This window comes from Panthera uncia, assembly GCF_023721935.1.
Source record: "Panthera uncia isolate 11264 chromosome C1 unlocalized genomic scaffold, Puncia_PCG_1.0 HiC_scaffold_3, whole genome shotgun sequence".
Classification (NCBI taxonomy): Eukaryota; Metazoa; Chordata; class Mammalia; order Carnivora; family Felidae; genus Panthera; species Panthera uncia.
The window spans coordinates 595,828-612,191 of NW_026057584.1; the positions used below are offsets into that span (position 1 = coordinate 595,828).

The 16,364-nt window shown below is 53.2% G+C and overlaps 1 protein-coding gene and 1 long non-coding RNA gene across 2 annotated transcripts; one reads left to right on the forward strand and one right to left on the reverse strand.

Moving 5' to 3' along the window:
• The first annotated feature begins 6,463 nt into the window (after positions 1–6,463).
• On the forward strand, positions 6,464–15,311 carry DTYMK (deoxythymidylate kinase). Its single transcript, XM_049614498.1, has 5 exons — positions 6,464–6,637; positions 7,348–7,456; positions 9,899–9,989; positions 10,728–10,925; positions 14,887–15,311. Exons 1-5 carry the CDS (start codon positions 6,508–6,510, stop codon positions 14,995–14,997), a joined length of 639 nt encoding a protein of 212 aa, XP_049470455.1. The 5' UTR covers positions 6,464–6,507; the 3' UTR covers positions 14,998–15,311.
• LOC125910976 (uncharacterized) lies at positions 12,082–14,887 on the reverse strand. Its single transcript, XR_007454222.1, has 3 exons — positions 13,618–14,887; positions 12,713–12,816; positions 12,082–12,615 (listed from the first exon to the last, which is right to left on the reverse strand). It is a non-coding gene; the product is annotated as an uncharacterized LOC125910976 (long non-coding RNA).
• Positions 15,312–16,364: the final 1,053 nt, after the last annotated feature.

Below are 16,364 nucleotides of genomic sequence, written 5' to 3' on the forward strand. Positions count from 1 at the left end.
GGGGGAGGGGCAGAGAGAGAGGGAGACACAGAATCGGAAACAGGCTCCAGGCTCCGAGCCATCAGCCCAGAGCCCGACGCGGGGCTCGAACTCACGGACCGTGAGATCGTGACCTGGCTGAAGTCGGACGCTTAACCGACTGCGCCACCCAGGCGCCCCAATGTTTATTTATTTTTGACAGAGACAGAAACAAATCTCGAGTGGGGGCCGGGCAGAGAAAGAGGGAGACACAGAATCGTAAGCAGGCTCCAGGCTCCGAGCTGTCAGCACAGAGCCTGACGTGGGGCTTGAACTCAGGAAACGTGAGATCGTGACCCGAATTCAGATGCTTAACTGACCGAGCCACCCATGTGCCCCACCTCCATGCTTTTTTTGTGATTTGACAGCTCATTTCTTATTAACGCTGAGTAATATTTCATTGTCTGGGTGTACCATTTCATTGTCTGGGTAAACCATTTCAGGGTTTACCCATTCACCTACTGAAAGAGATCTTGGTTGCTTCCAAGTTTTGGAAATTATGAATAAAGCTAGTATAGTCATTTTTTTTTAATTTACATCCAAGTTAGTTAGCATATGGTGCAACAATGATTTCAGAAGTAGATTCCTTAATGCCCCTTACCCATTTAGCCCATCCCCCCTCCCACAACCCCTCCAGAAACCCTGTTTGTTCTCCATATTTGAGTCTCTTGTTTTGTCCCCATCCCTGTTCTTATATTTTTTTTTGCTTCCCTTCCCTTATGTTCATCATTTTTGTCTCTCAAAGTCCTCATATGAGTGCAGTCCTATGATATTTGTCTTTCTCTAATTTCACTTACCATAATACCCTCTAGTTTCATCCATGTAGTTGCAAATGGCAAGATTTCATTCTAGTAGTGCAATTGCTGGGTCATAGGATAGTTCTATTTTTAATTTTTTGAGGAAACTCCATACTATTTTCCATAGTGGCTGCACCAGTTTGCATTCCCATAGTATAATCACTTGTATACAGGTTTTTGTGTGGACATGTTTTCAATTCCTTTTGTTAAACACAAAGAAGTGTAAGATTGTCTACGTTTGTAGGAAACTACCAAACTGTCTTCCAAAGTGGTCGTATCATTTTGCATTTCCATCAGCAATGAATGAGAGTTCCCGTTGCCCTGTATCCTCACTGGCACCTGGTGTCATAAGTGTTCCAGATTTGGGCCATTCTAACAGGTGTGTAGAGAGAGTTCTTTGTTTTTTGCAATTCCCTAATGACATGATTTTGAGCACTTTTTCACACATATATTTGCCATCTGTAGATCTTCCTTTGTGAAGTGTCTGTTCATAAATTCTGCCCATTTTTTTTTTAATTTTTTTCAACGTTTTTTTATTTATTTTTGGGACAGAGAGAGACAGAGCACGAACGGGGGAGGGGCAGAGAGAGAGGGAGACACAGAATCGGAAACAGGCTCCAGGCTCCGAGCCATCAGCCCAGAGCCCGACGCGGGGCTCGAACTCACGGACCGCGAGATCGTGACCTGGCTGAAGTCGGACGCTTAACCGACTGCGCCACCCAGGCGCCCCAAATTCTGCCCATTTTTTAAATTAGGCTGTTGGTTTTCTTCTTGGTGAATCATACTATCCATTTTTCTACTATTTACATCTCTAACTTAATACTCTTGGCAAACATCTGGCCGTGTTTTACTCAATTCTACTTCATTTTGTTGAGTAGATATATTTTCATTGGTGTACCACATTTTAACAATAGATGTTTAATATTTTGATTGTTTTCAATTTTTCATTACCATAAATGATGCCCTGTTGAACATTTATTCATATGGCTGTATGTATCTGTGTGTTCCAGCTATTTATTCCTGCATAATAAACTACCTGAAAACAGTGGCTTAAAGGAACCATTTGATCATCACTTAGAATTTTTATGAGTCACACATTGCAGCAGGGCTCAAGCAGGAGATTCTTTTTTCTATGGGATACTGTAGAGATCACTGGGGTGGCTGGAAGGTGGCATTCAACCGGCATTATGGACCGGGGCACTTACACAGGACCTCTCCAGCATAGCTGTCCCACGTGGTAGTACTTCGCACATGGCCATGCAGGGCTTCCCGAGATCTCCAGGCCTCCGTAGAAGCTGCAATACTTGTGAATGCCCCTTGGAAGTCCCAAGACACCTCACTGCATTTTATTGGTCAAGCAAATTGTTGGGGCCAACTCCGATTTGAGGGGAGGGGAGTTAAACACACCTCTCAATGGGAGGAGTAGCAATGGTTGTGGACAGCTCTAATTTACACACTGTCCTATTAGCCCTTTAGGATAAATTCTTAGAAATGGAATTGCTGGCTCAAAAACTATTGCATGTTCTAAGTGTTGATACTTCTAAATGAATTGCCCAAGGGAAAATAATACCAACTGACACTCCACTAAGTATGTTTCTACACTTTTTGGCCATGATCTCGTGTCTCATGAGTTCGAGCCTGGCGTCAGGGTCTGTGCGAACAGCTCACAGCCTGGAGCCTGCTTCAGCTTCTGTGTCTCCCTCTCTCTCTGCCCCTCCCCTGCTCATGCTCTGTCTCTCTCTTAAGAATTAAAAAAAAAAAAAGAGTAACTTCTTCCAGATAACCATTTGTCTTCTTTCGTTCACGTGACAAAGCTGATGAATTCTCTTACAGAGACCCTGTTTTAGAAACTATCAGAGATGACTCCCTTACTGTCTACTGTTACTGCAACGTACTTAAGAGCAGGTTTCTCAATCTCAGCACTGTTGACACCTTGGGCCGGAAAACTCTTTGCTGTGGAGGTGGGGGTGGGGAGGGGGGCTGTGCTGTGCCCTGTAGGATGCTTAACAGCATCCCTGGCTTCTACTCACTAGATAGCACTTTCCCAAGTTGTGACCATCAAAATGTCCCCTAATCGAGAAACAGCTGGGGGGCATTTTGGGGAAGAGTAAGCTACTCTGACATAAAGAAACCCAACCAAGATCCAGTGGCTTGGAAAAGACAGAATTTTATTTCTTCTGTAACAGTCCCAATGTAGAGTCCAGGATGTGGCAACCATGCTCCCTGGGGTCACTCAGGGGCCCAGATTCCTCCAAGCATGGTGTCTCCCCCAGGGAGCTTCGTCATCAGCAGCAAAGGCAAGGCTGGGTTGCAACAAGAGGGAGCAGTGGGCAAAGGGAGAGTACTGTTTGCTGTCTCAAGGAGCACACACCGTATCTACTCACACTTATTTATTTTTTAAATGTTTATTTGGGGGGGAGGCAGAGAGAGAGGGACCAAGGATCTGAAGCAGGCTCTTGTTGACAACACTCATGAACCGTGAGCTCACGACCTGGGCCAAAATCAGACGCTTAACCAACTGAGCCACCCAGGTGCCCCCCCTACTCACGTTTAATTGGCAGTTACTTGGCCACACCTAACTGCAAGTGGGGCTGGGAAAAAGAGTCTGGTAAGGCACTGATGCGCCCAGCAGTCTTCTGGAAGTAGGTGAGTGCTATGGACTGAATATCCCCCCAAACTCGTAGGATGAATCCTACCCCACAGTGTGACTGTATTTGGAAAAGTAATTAAGAGGAGGAAGAGACGCCAGAGATCTCTCTCCACACCGTGGTAGAAAGACTGGTGCCATCTGAGCCTCCCGGTCTGTGGTGTTTCGATATGGTAGCCAAGCTAACACAGTGAGAGGATCTTTGCTCCACAGCACCAGTGTCTGACACAATCCTGCGAGGTGGAAGGTACAACAGTAAAAGGGTTTTAGTGATTTTTTTTTTTAAGATTTTATTTTTAAGTAACCTCTACACCCAGTGTAGGGCTCGAACTCACAACCCTGAGATCAAGTCGCACACTCCACCAGCTGTGAGCCAGCCGGGCACCCCAAGTCTTTTTGTTTTTTAATGGACAATCGCAAACACATTAAGAGTAGAGAGGACCGGGGCGCCTGGGTGGCGCAGTCGGTTAAGCGTCCGACTTCAGCCAGGTCACGATCTCGCGGTCCGTGAGTTCGAGCCCCGCGTCGGGCTCTGGGCTGATGGCTCGGAGCCTGGAGCCTGTTTCCGATTCTGTGTCTCCCTCTCTCTCTGCCCCTCCCCCGTTCATGCTCTGTCTTTCTCTGTCCCAAAAATAAATAAAAAACGTTGAAAAAAAAATTAAAAAAAAAAAAAAAGAGTAGAGAGGACCTAAGAAGCTCTGTGTGCCCATCAGCCAGTGTCACCAACTCTCAACTTACAACCCATTTTATTTCACCTCTGTCTCCAAGCACACTTAGACCCGGAAGTGCATAACGTCGTCCATGAAGTGGATGTCCTGTGCCCACCTACAAGGCCTCCGTGGTCTGGGGAAGAGGACTCACTGCTTCAAAACAGACCTTGCTGAAAATCAGGCCTGAGACCTGACTCCCCCACCGTGGCAGAGCAGAAAGGAGACCGATGTCCAGAGCCAATGGTGCTCCTCTGCCCACCGCAGGGCTATGAGATCAGCACCGGATGCAAGAAGAGGCGGAAGTCACCCTGTGACCATGAGGGAAAAGTAGAACTAAAATGTGGACCTGACCTTCAACATCACCTAGCAAAGGAAGCTGTTCTCTCTCAGCTGCCTAACTCTGAACTTGGAGTTATATGAGATAATGAAATATCCTGGTGACTTAAGCCACAGTGAGGTTGGGATTCTGACAGGGGCAGTTAGTCATCCTGATATTTGAGGTGTGACATGTCCTTAGCGATGGAAGCACAACTGTTTGCTGTATCTTAACATCACCGTGCTTGTGCCAGGTTAGCCGTTTCTGCAGTCAAAAGGGCACCCCCACCAGCACCCAGCACCCAAGACCCTCAACAGCCAGGCTCCTCCATTTCCACCGGCAGCCAGGAAGTCCCTGCATTCACGTTCCTCCCCGGCAGCCTGGTGAGCTCATCCTGCAGACGTGGCACAAGGCTACCCTGGGCCCTGCCGACCCTGCGAAGGTTCTCATCCCCACTCTAATCCTTTTCACACTTTCGAAGGCAAGAAGATGGACATTTTAGAACAGGAGACACCAAACAAATGGATGTTACTTCCCCACCCCGAACATTAAGCACCAGCCTTTGTATCAGTGAGCTCCTCCTAGGCCATGCTGCAGTAACAAGGGATCCCAGGATCAGGGACAGGGAATCCCGCTGGCTTAACTCCTGCCTTGCCATCAGCTGCAGGGGCTGCAGGCCTTCTCTCTGGGATCAGCACGAACCAAGAGTCATAACCATGCAAAAACCCTTTTCACACCGGGGGGCAAAGAGGGGATGGATGAACCACACACCAGCTTTTAAAGCTTCTGCCTCAGAGTGTGCGTGTCATCTCTGATTACAGCAGCGTTGGAAGTCATACGCTGAAGATCGACATCGAGGAATGAGGCGAACGATTTGGAATGATGATATAATCTATCACCTTTTCCAGAACCGAAAACCAAATCAGGCAAAGGTCAGTTGGGGAAACATAAAGTTATTCCAGGTGTCTTGGGTAAGAGCGGCATCAGGGTCTTGTACAAACCCTAAGACCTGGGGGGAAAAGTCAGGGAGATCGCGACCGAGGACGTGGGTGGTGCGGGAAGCCTCGGCAGTCTCCTGGGCTGCAGCAGGGAAGCCTGTGCTCCAGGAGGCTCGCTGGAAAATTCTACCTGCAACTGCCTCCGATCCGCAATCTCTAATCCAGTTATGGAGGCTATTCCGGGAAACGTGGCCCCCAGCTGATTACCACCCGAGCTTGTGTGTCCTGCTCCCCATGTGACGGCACCTGGGCAGGGCCCCCGGGAAGCGAGCAGGTGGCGAGGGCGGGATCCTGACGGTGGTACAGCGCCCTCACCAGGCGAGGCCGGCGGACTCCGCAGCAGCACAGTCTCACCTGAAGCACCCCAAACGGCCCGGGTGTCCCTAACATGACATCAGCACACAGGAGAGGGCGCTTTCCGGACTCCAGGAGCTCCTCTCCACCCTGAAGCTACCCCCCCCCACACACACTTGCCGTCGCCCCACGGCAGGAGTCGGGCACAAGGCGGCGGAACAGCTGCCCCCGTCCCTCTCCCGAGAGCCCGCCTGTGTCTTCTGAAGCGCACCCCGGGCCTCAGGAACAGCGACAACGCCACCGCTTCCCCGCGACTGTCGCGGAACTACACGGCCGCCACGGGACAGCTCAGTCCGTCCACCCGAGGCACGGCCCGCAGCCCCGGGCCACAGCGGCCGCAGCCCGGGCCCGGAGACTGGGACTCCGCCGGAAGGGGCAGTGTCCGACCGGAGAGCCTTCGCCCCACCCCTGGGCCAGCAGCCAATCCCAGCGTGCGGCAGTGAAGACGGCCCACCTTAGTCAATCCCAGAGCGCGCGCGGGCGGCGCTCCGCTGACGCAGATATTTCAGCCGGGCCCGCCACGCGCCGCGGCTAGGGGTTCTTCCCAGCGCGCACTGCGACCGCGCCCCTTTCAGCCAATCACAGCGCGCGCCGCGGACGCCCGCCAATGGGCGCTCTGAAAGGCGGGGCGGCCCGGGACCGCGGCGGGTGGCGGGAAGGCGCCGCGATGGCGGGCCGGCGCGGAGCCCTCATCGTGCTGGAGGGCGTGGATCGCGCGGGAAAGAGCACGCAGAGCCGCAAGCTGGTGGCCACGCTGTGCGCCTCGGGCCACCGTGCCGAGCTGCTTCGCTTCCCGGGTGGGTGTGGCGCCGGCGGGGCGGACGGTGCGCGGTCCCGCTCGGTCTGGTGTTTGTGCGGCTCCGTGGGTCTGTAGTGGACGTACGACCCGGCGGCACTCTCTAAAGCGGGGTCGTGACGTGGTCGTACACCCAGGAGACTGGTGTCGCGAGGTGACGACCCGATCTGTCACCCCAAGCAGTGTCCTGGCGCTGATGTGTAGTCCGTACCCCAGTGTCTGCTTTTGGTTTTCTGGATAGCTGTTTGCTCCCGGGGGTGGGGGGGTGGGGGGGGGCGGTATGGGATATTTTTAGTTTGTAAAGTAAAACTTTTGATCTCCAAAGTGCTTACGAAAATTTCGTCAGTGCTTACGTTATCCAAAAACACCTTAAGGGCTACGAAATGGGTAAGGAAATGAGGGTAAAATGCTTTTTTGAATACCGTTCTAATCAGTCTGCAAATCTTATGAATAGTTCTTTCGAGATAACTACTTTGTGCCCTCATTTCCTTTTCTTAAAGCATCTTTCGTCCCATCGTGTGTGCACGCTGCTGCCCTGTCTCCGGGAAGCTCCTTTGGCTTCAGGTGGAGGTGTGAACCTGTGTACACACGTGGTACCATAAAACAAAGTTCGACTTGAGTGTGGGACCGGAAGCTCAGCCCCAGCTATATTCTACTTCAGGTGGAGAGTCTGTCCTCACTTTTGTGTCACCCCCTCTTCTCTTTTTTTAGAAAGATCAACTGAAATTGGCAAACTTCTGAGTTCCTACTTGGAAAAGAAGAGCGAGGTGGAAGATCACTCGGTGCACCTGCTTTTCTCTGCGAACCGCTGGGAGCAAGTGTAAAAACAACCTTTGTGCCGTCCCTTCCTGGTGTGCTGCTTCCTTCTTGAGCCTGGGTGAACGGCAGCTCTTGATTCTGAAGGGTGTTGGCAGGAACGCCAGTAATGACACTTTTAAAAGTGTCAGGCTCGTCCCCCGTGACCCGAGGTCTTAGAGCTCCATAGTTCCCAAAGAGCACTGATTAGTGCTTTTCCTTCCTCCTGCCCTGCCACCTTTCTGTTATTAATAGACATTATTTAGGGTAGGTTTAGGTATACAGAAAAGCTGGTGAAAAGGTCAGAGTTCCTCCATACCCCTGTCCCTACCCCCTCCTCCATTTCTCATGTTATTGGTTAGATCAGCGAGTTAACTTGTTACAGCGGGTGAACTGATGTTGACACATTAGTAACTGAAGTTCACAGTTTACCTTCTCCCCGCCCCTTTTGTTTTGCCTCCTCTTACTCAGCCTCTTCCCTCAACATGTAACTTTTACACAGTGCCTGTGGGGTATGCTTTTAGGTGCTTTTGTTTCCATTTACATACACCTGTGTTGTTGGGCTTGTTTTGTTTTGTAACATAAATAAATGGGATCCTCCCATACAAACCACCTCCTAACTTGCTTCCTAATTCTGGCCTGCAGAGTTCTGACTTCCCTGTGGCTCTGGGGAGCTTTTCAGAAAGGCTGCTCCACAGTAGATGCAGCTAGATGCCTGCTGACGGCTTTGCACTGTCCCCCCTTATGAGCAAGCCTACGCTGCTTTCTTCTGGATCACCTGTGTCTTATTTGGAAAGGTCTTCCCACTCCAAGTATTAGAAGAAAGTGAGATCATTTTTATAATCTTTACTACATCTGGAATTCATGGACACAATTGGTCTGACTTTGCTTTTTGTGGCTTTGTAGAAAAATAAGTCCACTTAGAAATGAAAAATAATGCTGACTCCACTTCCTAGCGAGTGATCTTGTCCCTGGCACACAGGTCTGCATGTGGCACCACTCCTCCTTCAGGTCATTCCAGCCACTACCATTTGCTCAGTCAGATGCGAAAGTCCTCGGGTGACTGGTCAGATGCCAGGTTCACATCTGGCACCATTGCCCGCCAGTTGTGTGACCTTGGTCCCACGCAGCCCCTCTCAGCCACAGCTGCCTCATCAGCATCGTGGCCGTGGTGGCCACTCTTGTAGATCCAGGTGAGGATCGAGTACAGCTGGACAGGCAGCCCTGGGAATGAGTGCCCGGTTAACCTGGGCTGTTCTGAAGCACTTCTGTGAAGAAACTGCTGATTTCCTCCAGCCCTTTGATTGTCCACCTTTTTGCTCTGCTTAATTGACTCAATTGCTGGTTCCCAGAGATACTTGTCTTCTGGCTTCTGTACAGTCCGGGGGCACAGACTGGGTGGCACTGCCCTCACAGAATGGGGGCAGCACCCTGCACTTCCTTCCCCGTCTCTGCCAAAACCCACCAGTCCTCCAGGGGCACCTTCCCACTCCATGCAGGAATTCATTCCTGGAAATTAGGGATTTCTTTTACTTCCCTAAATAGCAATTTAGCCCTTTTCTACTCCCTTCTGTGCCTGTCTACCTGAGATCTCAGGGCTGGGGGCTGACTAGCCATCACCCGGTCGGGGACACCCTTGGCCACCTGTGCATCCTCGTCCCATCCTTCAGGCTCGAGGCCGCAAGCGTCATCGTATCTCCTCCTGGTCTCATCTGCTCCTTTGCCCTCCTGGGTTCTGCTTCTTTTCAGCAGGGCAGCCTGGCCCCTCTGCACCCCCACCCAGACAGCCCCAAGCCTCCCTCTGCTCATCTGTCTTTGTCACTTGTATCTGTGGTGCTTTAGTGGACTTGTCTTTTCTACGTTGGGCTTTGCCGGGAATGCTCCTGTGGCATCTTCTAAAGAGAAGATCCAGGAGTGCCTGGGTGGCTCAGTCGGTTGGGCGACCAACTTCAGCTCAGGTCATGATCTCATGGTCTATGGGTTCAAGCCCCGTGTCAGGCTCTGTGCTGACAGCTCAGAGCCTGGAGCCTGCTTCGGATTCTGTGTCTCCCTCTCTCTCTTCTTCTCCCCGCTCTGTGTTCTATCAAAAATAAATAAACATGGGGCGCCTGGGTGGCTCGGTCGGTTAAGCATCCGACTTCGGCTCAGGTCATGATCTCACGGTCCATGAGTTCGAGCCCCTCGTTGGGCTCTGTGCTGACAGCTCGGAGCCTAGAGCCTGTTTCAGGTTCTGTATCTCCCTCTCTCTCCGCCCCCCCCCCGCCCCGTTCATGCTCTGTCTCTGTCTCAAAAATAAATGTTAAAAAAAAATTTTTTTAAAGCGAAGATCCAGATCTTTTCTGAACAAGAATAAAGTTACAAATCACTGCCCAGTAATCCCTTCATTGCATGGGTTTCTGAACTGGTGAGTTATATTCTCTGGACCTGTGAAGCCGGGACCGTGGTTCAGAAGCACTCTGTTTTTTAGGCCATTAATTAAGAAGAAGTTGAGCCAAGGCATCACCCTCGTTGTTGACAGATACGCATTTTCTGGTGTCGCCTTCACCAGTGCCAAGGAGGTGAGTGTCTCCTGGCCCCCAGTGTGATCGTGGCAGGTACAGACTCCGTGTGTTCATAAAATGCCTTCTAGGACTGCTAGGGTCCCTCTCTTCGCTGGGTTAAGTCGCTCTTTATCGGGAGGAAGAGCACCCAGATTGTTGTCAGAACTCTGTGTTGCTCGGATAGCATATCAGCGCCTCCATTCCATGGTGGGTGTCCGGGTGTTTTCTATTAATTTTCCTCCCCACCGCCCCCCCCCCCCTGCCATGTACTTGTCGTTCTACGGGGAGAACGGCAGTGACCATGCTGCCCGTTTGTTCTGCTTTTTATTTAGAAATGTTCACATAAGCACCAGCAGAGAAGACGATAACCACCAGCACCATCACCTGCCTCAGAACCCTCTGGTCTCTGAGCTGACCCACCGGGCACGTCACTAGCTCCTTGGTGAACATTTCAGTTCACATCCCAAAATAACTTCTCACTAACATAATGTCACCGTAACAAAGAGGAGCCCTTTCCTGACGCCATCATTCAGTCACATGCTCAGTCGCCAGTTCTGTCGGGAACTGTTTGATTGGTCTTGTGTTTTCACACATAGATTGAATCAGAATCCAATTCAGGGCCGTACTTGAAGTGAGATCCCTTTGCTGTCTCAGACACACATTAGCTTGTTTTTCCCCCTTTGTTAGGAATTTTGAAACCAAAAATTCGACCCCGTCGTGGCTTCTTTCTCTAACTGTTGGGTTCTCTGTTGCCAGAATTTTTCCCTGGACTGGTGCAAGCAGCCGGACGTGGGCCTCCCGAAGCCGGACCTCGTGGTGTTCCTTCAGTTACGGCTGGCAGAGGCCGCCACCCGGGGAGAGTTTGGCCGTGAACGCTATGAGAATGGGAACTTCCAGGAGCGGGCGCTGCGTCGCTTCCATCAGCTGATGGCGGATAAGACTCTGAACTGGAAGGTGAGGGTGTCTCCCGGTGTCGCCGCCAGAAAGCACCTCAGTCCTGCTGCTGAGCCGAGACACCTGGCGGGCCTGGGGCTCCTCCAGGGCTTCCGTGCACAGCAGACCCCAGCCCTTTGTGGGTTGTGCACAACTAGGGAATTTGGTGCCTGGCGGGTGAGTCGGGGAGAGTTTACTAGATGGCAGCTCCCAGAGTGCAGTCCTGTGTGGTCAGGGCTCCTCTGCTGGCATCATGCCACCCACAGGTCACACCTCGCTTCGCCTTGTTTTGTTTTTTTTTTTATTCTGGGTTTTGTTTTAATTTTTGTTTTTTAATGTTTATTTTTGAGAGGGAGAGAGAGTGCACTCAGGGGAGAGGCAGAGAGAGAGGGAGACACAGAATCCGAAGCAGGCTCTATCTAGGCTCTGAGCTGTCAGCACAGAGCCCGACGTGGGGCTCGAACCTACAAACCGCGAGATCATGACCTGAGCCGAAGTCAAATGCTGAACTGACCTGACCGAGCCACCCGGGCGCCCCTAAGGTTATTTATTTTGAAAGACAGCACGAGCAGGGGAGGGGCAGAGGGAAAGGGGAGACAGCATCCCCAGCAGGTTCCTCACTGTCGGCGCCGGCCTCATCGTGAGACTATCCCACGAACCGTGAGATCGTGACCTGAGCCGGAGCCAAATGTCAGACCCTCAACTGACTGAGCCACTCGGGCACCCCCGCCTTCCACTTGTAACCTCAGAGTAGCACTCTGGCTTGCTGTGTCTGTTCCACCTCTGATCTCGAAAGTCCTAGCTGGCAGGTTTGGGCGCGGCCCTCTGTTCTGCCTCCACACCTGGGAGTCCTTTGCTACCTCCCTCCCAGCCCTGTCTGCTGAGAGGGGCCGCATCCCTGCTGTGCTGTGGGAGGCCTAAGGGAGTCGCTTTGGCTCCCAGTGCTTTGGCTCCCAGTTCGGCCGTCTTCTCTGGTTCATGCTGCTCCCTCGAGCTGCCTGTCTGTGGCCCCATCCCGTCCCCCACACAGAATTCTGCCTCTCTCGTCAGGGTGCTTTCTCCTGCTGTGCAAGGACAGCGTTCCTGTGAGACTGGCAGTAAGGGAAAGTGGCTTAAAGCAAAGAAGCGATCACCGTTAGTTTATATGGAACATTTCTGAATGTTCCCAGACCCAGAAAATCACCTCTCCTAGGCCCTCGTGACCCATCTTGCTAACGAGCGCCCATAACCCATGGATGTGAAGCCCAGACACTCGCAGACACAGCGCTCTGGCGGCGGGGCGCGGGGACGCAGAGGGCCGTCCTGGGGAGGGAGCCCAGCGGGCCTCCTTGCTGCAAAACCAACGCTGAGCGCCCTTTTCACCCTTTCCAGTAAAGCGAAAATCCTTGTTGGTTTCTTTTGGTTAGCGAAACCGGTACTAACATCGGTCTTTGACACAGACTTTTGCAAAGCAGGGGACACCATTCCATTTCTATTCAACGTGCCTGCGTCAGAGCTGGGGGTGTGAGCAGCGTGTTTCTTTCTACAAATGGAAGCTCCAGATAAAATCCCTTTAAGTTTGTTTAATATCAATGAGCTTTTAAACCCATTTTTATACTGATTGATTATATCGTATGCAGAAATTCCAAAGTTCTGTTCCATTTCTGTTTTTCTTTTGTCAATCAGTTCTGCGTGGTTTAAGTTATTCTGAATTTAGAACACTTTGCAAAATCTGCAAGGAATAAGACAGAAATGTCTGCGATCAGGAATGTGAGTGGAGAGGAAACCGTTTCCTACCGACCAGCGCTGGTGCCCTTGTCCTTCCCGACCTCCTGAGTTTTCATCTTGTGTCGCTTCCTTTAGTCTTAAGAACATTCTGTAATGTTCCCTGTAGGGTGGGTCTCCTGGCATAGAATTCTCAGCTTTTGTTTATCTGAAAATTAACGTTTTTAGCATTATTTTTGAAAAGTTTTTAAGCAAATAACAAAAAGAAGTTACAACTTGCAAGTATAGTATATAAAACTCTCTCCCAGGACCATTCGAGAATGAATTTGTACCCAACACCTGCCCCCTGCCATGTACTGTCAGATTTGGGACTTAACGCCATTGGGTCCCCAGGCCCATTTGAGTTACCCCCCGTTCGGGTTCCCACTCACGTCCTTTTTAACAAATGACTCCATGTACAGTCACGTGCCTGGCCTTAGCCTGTGACTTTCATGACTCTGACACTTCGGAAGTTTCACAGCAGTTGTGGTAGTGAGTCTCAGATGGCCTCTCCTGTTTGCCCACGACCGGATTCAGGTCGTGCGTCTCTGGCAGGGTAGCATTAGCGGGCTGTCGGCTTCCCAGTGCACCCTGCCATGTCATGTGGGATTTCGGCTTGTCCCATTTCTGGTGATGCTTGGTTTGTCGGGTATTTATACTGAAGTGTAGCTGACACACACTGTTAAGGTTAGCGTGCACCACAGTGACGGGACCCGCATGTGCCACTGGCTGTGGTCCCCAGGCTGGGCCTTCCACATCGTGACTCCACCCCGTAACCGGAAGCCTGGCCCTCCCTCTCTCCTGCACCCCCCCCCACCACCCCTTCCCCTCTGGCAGCCACCAGTGCGATCTTTGCATTTATGCGTCTCTTCCTGCTTTTTGTTTGTTTGTTTAGATTCCACGTACACGTGAAATCATACGGTGTCTGTCTCTGGCTTACTTCACTTAGCCTGCCACCCCCTGGGCTCACCTGTGTCCCTGCATACGGCGGGAGCTCCTTCCGCCCCTCGGCTGAGCGATGTCCCACTGTGCGCGTACTGGTGACGTTCACCTCCAGGGTGCTTGCTGGGCCCCACTGCGAGGGGACTCTCTGTCTGTAACTAATGCGTGTTTTGTGATGAGATTCTTCAAAACCACCAAAGAGTCTCATCGCTCATCAGGCTTTCAGTTCACCTCTACGTCTGTATCTGAACAGACCCGTGTTTTCCTGCTTTACCACCAACAGTCTGTTCCGCCGAGGTCTGGCCCACGGGACCCCCGTCCCCACGGCTCCTGTTACACTTCTGCTCCCCAGCACGTGAACATTTTCTGGATTTGTCCTGTATTTTTCCAGCCCAGCTCTAGAATCGGTTGCCTCCCCAGGTTTCCCTGGTTGCTTTTTGTGGCGAAAGGTATTTCTAGATCCGTGTCCAGGGACCCAGGGCGCTTGTTGGTGCTGTGCTGTGTCTGTTCCCAGGCCCTCAGAGGACTAGAGATGTAGAAGTTTCTGTGTGATATGCCATGTGTGAGTTTATATACAGGTGTGTGTGTGTGTGTGTGTGTGGTACACATGTGTGTGGTTTTCCCATGTGTGTTTATACATGTGTGGTACGCCTGTGTGTGTTTACATGTATGGGGGGGTACACCCGTGTGCGAGCTCATACGTGTGTGAGACATGCCCGTATGCCAGTTCACACCTGGCATGCAGGGTGCAGAATGCAGTCTAGAAGGCCTTCAGGAGGGTGTCACCGGTGTGGGCTCTCGGGCTGTGTAGGAGGTCATTCCGACTCCTGCAACCAGACCTCACGAAATCGTTCCACAGCTGAGTGGGTCTGTGCTCCCAGGAGCCCGGCTGTGTCAGGACAAAACCGTCTCCCCGGGCCTGACTTCTTGCAGAACTTGCCGGAGTTCCGAGCAGCGACCGGGCAGGGCTGCGGCCGGGTGGGCCCTGCAATCCCTGCGCGTGCTCTGAGCTGGACTGGTCGGGGTGGGGAGGCGAGGGAAGGGGGCTGATGGGGAGCAGGACTGGGTGTTTCTCCTGTGTCGGGGCCACGGCAGGAGTGCGGGACGCCTTGGTCCTCAGGACACGAGCAAAGCCCACCTTCCTGAGCCACGACCAGAGGTCAGAGGGGAGGGTGAAGGACCCCGGCGGCGTGGGGTGCCCCTTCGGAGCCCAGCCCCCCCTGGAGTCCCCGCGCGCAGCGAGAACGGCGAGAAGCATTAACCGTCCTCTCTCTCCCTGCCTCCCCTGTGGGAACAGATGGTCGACGCCTCCAAAAGCATCGAAGATGTCCACAAGGAGATCCACGCCCTCTCCGTGGACACCATCCGAGCCGCCATGCAGAGGCCGCTGGGGGAGCTGTGGAAGTAGACGCGCAGCGCCCCTCGTCGGTGGCCCCTCGGGGCGGAGCTGCTGGGGAGGTGGACGACCCGACGCCGTGCGCGCGTGTGGATCAGCGCCGGCAGCCGCAGGCCAGCCCGTCGTGAGGTGACGGGGCGCGGAGACCCCGTGCGCGCAGTGCCCCCGGGGCAGGCTTCCTCCGCCCGCTTTTACCCCGAGATCCCGGTAAATTACTGTTTTCTCTTCCAGAGGGACTGCATCCACGCGGTTTCATTGAAACGGCAGTCCGCTGAAACGCTCCTGAATCTTTTCTAGGAACTAATAAAAATGATTTGGGGAACGTCCTGCGGGGCAGTCGTCTCCTTAGCAGCCATGGGCGTGAGGGAGAGGCGGTCCTGGCGGGCCAGCCCCGGCCGGGCCTTCGGGATCCCTGCCCGGCGTTGCCGGCAGCCGCCGCTGGGCCCTGTGCACCTGCGTGCTGGCCCGTCGTAAGCTGCTGTGAGTGGTCTGAGGGCGCGAAGAGAATCGGGGCTGAGGGCAGTGCAGCGGGGGCCCCCCTCCAGAGGGACTGCGGCCGAGGTGTGGTATCTGGGTGACCACTACATTGTAAGAGGTGACGAGAGGAGCCTGGGCAGCACCTGCCGGTGGCCTCAAGGGTCCTGCGCAGCGGCAGCGCCCAGGGCCACACTTGCCTGTGCTGGGCGGGGTCGTGCTTGTCTGGGTTCTTGTCTGTGGTCACCGGGCCGGGGGCGCAGGCCCGGACGTGCCCAAGGCGGCCCGGCCCTGCGTCCTGGTCCTCAGGGGGCATCTCAAAGGGGACGGAGGAAATGATGGGTTCTGTGTCCTTTGCTTGCTGAGGGGCCTGGGGACAGCACGGTGTCAGCCTCAGGCATCTGTCCATCAGAGGGTGCCGGTTCTGTCCACTCAGACCGCGCCGCACCCTGGAGGTCACCATTGGGTAACAAGAGCTGTCGGAACAGGGTAGACTGTGGAGTGCCGGGTGTCCTCCCGCGCCCCCGGTGGTGGCCTGGCCCCACCATCGTTAGCTGCCTTTGTGGTCTTTGACAGAATCGAGGCCTCATGCCCTGTGATGAAAACAGTCGCTGCCCCCCCAACTGGGGGCCGCTGGGTGGTCAGTCCGTTGAACATCCAACTCTTGGTTTTGGCCATCATCGCACAGTTGGTGGGATCACGCCCTGTGTTGGGCTCTGTGCTGACAGCATGGAGCCTGCTTGGGATTCTCTCTCTCTCTCTCTCTCTCTCTCTCTCCCTCCCTCCCTCCCTCCCTCCCTCTCTCTCTCCCCCTCTCTCCCCCTCTCTCCCCCTCTCTCCCTCTCTCCCTCTCTCTCTCCCTCTCTCCCCCTCTCCCCCTCTCTCCCTCTCCCTCTCTCCCTCTC